Genomic DNA, 7,050 nt, shown 5'->3' on the forward strand with positions numbered 1-7,050 from the left:
ATTTCGGAATAAAAATGTAAAAAAAAAAAATACAAATTTTTGAGAAAAATAAAAAATTTTAATAGAAGTTGTAGATTACTTGTTTTTACATTATATAAAAAATCTAAACATTTTTTTACCATTGATCATAAGTAGATCTAAGAAATTTGAAAAAAATTTGAAACCCTCATTTTCTTTTGAAAAAAGTGTGAATCCTTATAAATCTAGTGTTTTCTTGTAATGATCATACATAAAGTGTGCTTCTAACCATGAGGGACTTTAGATTTGTAAAAAAAGTTGATAATTATAGTCTCTAATGGAAAAAATTGTATAAATGTACAAGAACTTACTATTCAAGTTCAAAGTTCTTAAAAAACAATGGCTTTTTTCTTGCTTGCAAGTTGCAAATCCATAAGATTTCCTTAATTCCTTCAAATGTTGGACTTCAATGCTTTGAATCAAAGGGGAAAGAAGAGAGATGGAGAAAAATCTTTTGAAAAGAGGCTGAAGTGTTGTACGATACATATTGATATGTCAAAGAAATTTAAATCTTTGATCAAATGTTCGTATCGACTGTATCGTACCGATACGATACGATACTTCGATACACTCATTTTGTAAAAAAAAAAGTCTTTGTACCGTGTCGGTACTTATCGTACTGATGCCGATCGATACCAATACATATCGATCGATGCGGTACGATACGTACCGATACTTAAAACCATGGGCCACACTGAGATAGAAGTAAACATTGAAGATGGTGGATGAACTATACTGTTGAAGTTTCATTGCAATGATTTGATTACATCTAGGTGAAAGAGAATGTGTTATTGAAAACTTTAATTTATTGTATGTGGAAAATATATGTCAAAATATTGAGAGAACATACTTATCTTCTAATAAGAGGGAGACTGAAGATCTCCTGCATGAACTATGGAAACCTTGATCAGAAAGTCATGGTTTTAAGTATCGATACGTATCGTACTGTAGTGGCCGATACATATGGGTATCGGTCAGCATTAGTACGGTACATGGAATTTTTTTACAAAAGAAGTGTGTCGGAGTATTGTAGTATCGTATCGTATCGATACGATATGTACGATACAATTGATAAGAAACATTTGATCAAAGATTTAACCTTTGACGTATCGATAAGTATCGTATTGTATCGATACGGTATCTTTAAGAGAGAAATGGCCACTTCAGCCTCTTTTCAAGACACTTTTCTCCATCTCTCTTCTTCTTTCCCCCTTGATCCAAAGCATTGGAGTCCAGCATTTGAAGGAATTAAGGAAATCTTGTAGATTTGCAAGTTGCAAGCAAGGAAAAAAGCCCTTGTTCTTAAAGAACCTTGAACTTGAATAGTAAGTTCTTGTACATTTACACTTTTTTTCAATTATAGGTTATAATTATCAATTTTTTTTACAAATCTAAGGTTCCTCATGGTTAGAATCACACTTTGTGCATTATAATTACAAGAAAACAATAGATTTATAAGGATTCACACATTTTTTTCAAAAGAAATGAGGGCTTCAATTTTTTTCAAATTTCTTAGATCTACTCATAAATCATGATCAATGGTAAAAAATGTTTAGATTTTTTATATGTTATGTTAAAACAAGTAATCTACAACTTATATGAAAAATTATATATATATATATATATATATATAATTTTTTTAATTCTGAAATTAATTAAAAATTAAGAAAAAATCAAAAAATTATTCTTTTTAAAGTAAATTTAGTTCATTAAGCTCTTAAAAATAATGTGATAACTTATAATTATTAAATACATGATTTGAAATGAAACCCACACTTTTTCTTAGCCAAGGATTTGAACCACCACGACAATCTTCATGGCACTTATCATAGTGGCAATCGCAATGAGAATAGAAAAACCTGTAAGAAACCTCATTATTTTGAACATTTTCAACTCAATATACTTGTGTATCAGTGCGATACCCTCTATTTTAGTGTTTATGCATTCTACATGTTATATATAGCTTTTTTAATTTTATTTATTTATTTATTTTTGTAATGCAAAAGTGTATAAAAATGTGTTCCCTATCCATTTATGTGCGTATCTTTAGTGTATATTCGATACGATACAATACTCTCCGATACGTATCTTAATATTGGCTGATCGATACGGCGACCGATACCGATACTTTAATCCTTGCAGAAAGTAGATTTTTTACTGGCTGAGTTGTACCACCTGTTAAGCCTTTAAGATAAAACAGCGTAATTGTGTACTTGACTATTGGACCTCTTCATTACTACAGGATTGTGCTCAAATTAAAAAGAAAACACTTCAAAAGTATAACTTGCAAAACTTAAAAGCTAAAGTAGAGCAAGATTGCAACACACATAGACACAAATGACTTGAAGGAACTTGGTTCTCAAATGGCTAGAGGTCCCCTCTATTTATAGAGGTAGAGAGCCTTCAAGAGGAGACATAATGAGGCTCCAAAAACTGAAAAGACGTGGTCTCTTGAAGATGAAGATACTTGGTCTTTAGGAAGCATTCAAAAAAGAGACAAAGTGTCTCTAAAAACCTAAGAAACAAGTTCTCTTTATGATGAAGAGACATTGTTTTTAGGAAGCCTTTGAGAGGAGACATAGAGAGCCTCCAGAAACTGAAGACATAGCTGACAAAAACTTGTGTAGAAATGAAAGACACATGGATACGAAGAGACAAGGTATTTTGCTTTAGAATGATTCTCTGACTCATTTGCTCTAACCTCAACCTTTCCTGCTGAAAGTGATGATGCTACCCTCAAAGGCAAATATGGATCCAGGCATATTATCAGCTCAAGAGTTGCATTTTGAACTCTTTATTCAATGAGCTTTACCATGCCTTTGTATTTCATGATTATGCTCAGTTTATCTGGATTGCATTAGATAAGAAATAAGCACTGGAGGATAATGGAAATGAAAAATATAGTCGCAAAATTTATAATCTATGATAATTGATAAAGGATGACAAGCTTATTTGCCTAAATTGATGAATTTCTTCTTCCAGCCCCAGCCTATTGTCCACACAATCAATTGGAATAATCCTTTTTGTAGATTTAATCTAGCTTTAGCATCCGAAAAGACCATTTTAATTGTTTTACGTAGAGTGGTAGCATCTTTGAATAATCTCAAGTGAAGGCTAAAGAATTGCCACAAGTCTTTCCACAATTTTCCTACTTGGAGAAGGGCTAAACATGTAGTTCCACATAAAATCATGTCTTAGGGTGGGGGGAATGCCAAAATGAGGACATAAAGATGCCATGGAATTGTAAGGATGAAAAGTGGTTGGCCAACTTTTACCACTTCGGTGCATATCAAGCGCATATTTTGAAAAAGACATCATTTCTTACTTACCTATCATGCATTTATTACTGAGTAGTATCTGACAGCTCTCACTTGATTGATCTTTGCTTTTTATGCTTATGTATTCCTTCTGTATCTTACTCCATTGAATTTAATGGCCAACAGTATTTATCAATTTGAAATATATTATTTTTCCTTGTGTGTTATTCTGGGTTGTCTAGGACTTGGTTACATGACTGACTGGCTGCTGTATTGCAATTTAAATATTAGGTTCCATGAAGTGGCCTTTTTGCAGCAAGTATGGTGGTTTGAAGTAGATGGCTCGGTCAAGTTTTCTTTCCCAGCTGGTGTGTACACTGTGTCATTCAGGATTCATCTTGGAAGATTTTTCAAACGGCTGGGTCGACGTGTCTGTAGTTTTGAACACACTCATGGTTGGGATATAAAGCCTGTACGTTTTGAACTCTCTACTTCAGATGGTCAGCAAGCAGCATGTAATTGCTGTTTGGATGAATCTGAAAAGGATGATGCAAATGGCAACCACAAACGTGGGTACTGGATAGAGTACAAGGTAGGTGAGTTTACTGTCAGTGATTCAGAAGATGCAATGGAAGTCAGATTTTCCATGAAACAAATTGATTGTACACATTCCAAAGGTGGGCTCTGTGTAGATTCAGTGTTTATTCTCCCCAGTAATTGAAGAGAGAGAAGAAAAGCTTTGAAGTGGCAAAAACCAGCACATGATGTATTGTCTAGATCCTATTATGGATGTGTGATACAACTCATACTTGTGAAGGATTTGGTGTTTGGACGTTGTCATCTTGTGTGTCTTTACTTTCCCTTTTCCTAATGTGCTTGTCCTTGTAGTCTTAACTTCTCTTTCTTCTCATTGTATTTGATCCATTTTTTGTTTATTTTGTTACAGTGTTCCAGATAAGATAAAGAGAATATGCTTAGTTAATGAGTTCGCTTTGCCACATTATTGCAGGAATGTTCTGTTAAGTTATCCATTGTTTTAGTTGGGATGCATTTGAGGTATGTTTCTATTCTTATTTCATGATAATATGAACTTGTGAAAAATGTGGTGTGCTGTAGGTAGGATTACCAATGTTTGTCACCTGGAGAGTAAGTCAACCTGGCGTAGGGGTTTTGTGTCAGTGAATTGCATGACCTAATTCCCACAATCACTTGATTGAGGTTTGGTTCATTCATTTGGGGGTCATTTTGGTGAAGGTTCTGGAATTGCACAGTATAATTGAGGATAAAAAGGGCATACCTGCTACTGCAGGGTCTAGGGAGGGCAGAGCATATATATGCTGCCTTACACCTGCTTTTTGCGTAGACACTGTTTCCTTATTTGAACCCGCTACCACCAGGTTGAAAGAAGAACAAGCTTGTAATTGAGGATACAATCATTTAATTGAGTTTTGGTTCATTAAATTGGGGTCATTTGGGTGAAGATTCGGGACTCACATGGTATAATAAGAACCAAGGTGCAGCAATATTGCAAGGCAATTGGTGCAGATGGTAAAATAGCATTATCACACTTCTTTCCATTTTTTTCAGGCCCAATTGATTTATCTCCGAGTCCTATTGGGAATTAGGTCAAATTGAATTTGATTAAAAGAGGAAGTGGGATTAGTTTCAATTTTAATCAGGGCTTATTTCCTAGCCAGTCCAGTTTCAGCAATGATGCACCAATCAAGGGAAATGAGATTCTTCCCCACCAACAGCTGTTCGATAGTCCAATCTTCAGGGTTCCGTTCAATCCTGAGCTCTCAACAGGCCTGGCTAGCTGCCTTAGAAGAAAAGGAAATAATTGTAGTGTTCTTCTTAGGAGTTGGATTTAGAGCTAGAGAAGCATGGTTGTGGGGAAAGGGGAAAAAGGTGGAAAAGCTGTGTGCTATTGTAATCAGTTTATTTTAAATTAATGGAATGGTTCACACGTTTATATGGCTATGGTCAAGAATGCTTCTGTCCTACGGTTCTGATGGCCTTGCGTACATGCTTTTGATGATAACAGTCTTCTCTTCTGTTCTCGTTCTTCTACAGTTCGGTCTTCAATCTATTCAGATAAGTTTTCCTTTGATCCTATGAAACCTTTTCAATTTCTCAGCTGGTTTATTGTCAATCAAGATTTTTGCAGAAATTTTGAATCTGTTACTTTTGTTTTGTCATTGATCCTTCAATCAAATCCTGCTCTGGGTTTGAAAGCTAGTTCGACTCCTTGGAACTGTTTGTTGGAATTGTTTCTGAAATCGATCTTGACAAAATGATTTCTGTATTAATTCTAGCCTAGTTATATGTCTTTGGTTCAACTCCAATCTGCATCTTGAGTTGCAAGGTTTTCTCTTCTGAAATAAGTTTTTGGGTTAAACAAATTTTTTTTCTAGGTTCTCTTTTTAGGATCTGAAACTTATACCGGCAGGGAAGCAGGATCGCCTGTTTCTTAAATCTAAGAGAGGAAGGACTGGGGAATCCCATTTCTTGACATTTTCAAACTTTTGAGTGGATTTATATGACTAGGGTTTAAGTTTGATCTGTGAAACTTTGCTTAGATCTGATTACATTAGATGCGCTGATTGAATTAGATCCATTTGCTATATGTGATTGATCCAAATCTGGTGCTACTGATGCAATAATTTCTTTTGTTGCCATAGTCCACTTTATTCCATCTCTACCTGTTTACTTAGTCTTGTAAAGAATCAAATGGGAAATATGATTATGTTTTGGCCGGAGAGGGAGAAAGACCATGAATAATAGCATCGCCGGTAGAGCGGCGCTGTGTTGAAGACGATGAGAATGGGTAGGGATTGGGAAGCACTCTTTCCCTCTGGAATGGAATTCTCATTTCTAGTGTTTGGCAATCTATAGTCGATTTTCATCTAAATAGTGTATGAATTCACACCAAACTAAGGTAAGGCATTGCTTATATTTTTTTGTTATTAAGAATTTTTAGATTGTGTAGTTCAGTTGAGATTTCCAGGTGACTCGCATTTTGGTAATTCTAGGTCTCATTTTGTTTAATGGAATAACTTCTTTTGCTTAGGATTATATATATTCAAGGGAAGTTGTTCTCTATCTCTCTCCTCCCAAAACAAGGGACAAAGATGTATTTTCACATGGGGAGGGGAGAGAGAGAGAGAGAGAGAGAGAGAGAGATGGGAGCATTAGCTAGGCTACGCTCACCCAGCCATTGCACCGGTGCAATGAGCATCCGGTGGCTGGGAGCCCCTTGGGGGGTGTGTTCGGATGCTCTCAACTGTCGGATTTTCACTGCACCATGCAGCGGTGAGGATGTGTACTCAACTTGACTCCACTAATAGAGTTCTTTTCCCTTATATTCAATTAGGGGGTGTGTTTTTGTCTTGGAGCATAGGGGTGCGAAATGACCACCATGCCCTCTCTTAGTTGATGTCTGAATGTGCACTCTTATTGGCTAGGGCGTTGATATAGGCCACACTCCTGGACATAAAACTTTCTTCCATTCAAGGGCAACTATTTTCTGTCTGAGAGTGATCTCTATGTCCCTAGGAGGGGCACAATGATCATTACGCTATGCGCCTCATGTGTTTGTGGTACAGGGGTAGGACGAGAAATTTTGTCCCTCCATTCAATTAGGGGAAAGATTCTCTGAGTTTGAGAGTCGTAGGGATGAAACAGGGCCAGGTTGGGTCGGGTTTCTTGAAACCCTAACTCAACCGAGGCCCAACCTAACCCTACCCTTCGGGTTCACACTTAGGCCCAACCCTAT

At 36.1% G+C, this 7,050-nt stretch overlaps 1 protein-coding gene across 1 annotated transcript in view; it reads left to right on the plus strand.

Moving 5' to 3' along the window:
- The window catches only part of LOC122089461 (F-box protein PP2-A15), a 10,454-nt gene extending 6,197 nt beyond the window's left edge, over positions 1-4,257 (plus strand). The window contains exon 3 of the mRNA XM_042659215.1: positions 3,567-4,257. Coding sequence (XP_042515149.1) covers positions 3,567-3,996 — 430 coding nt within the window. The 3' untranslated portion in view covers positions 3,997-4,257. The remainder of the gene's footprint in view (positions 1-3,566) is intronic.
- The last annotated feature ends 2,793 nt before the right edge of the window (positions 4,258-7,050 follow it).

This window comes from Macadamia integrifolia, chromosome 9, assembly GCF_013358625.1.
Source record: "Macadamia integrifolia cultivar HAES 741 chromosome 9, SCU_Mint_v3, whole genome shotgun sequence".
Classification (NCBI taxonomy): Eukaryota; Viridiplantae; Streptophyta; class Magnoliopsida; order Proteales; family Proteaceae; genus Macadamia; species Macadamia integrifolia.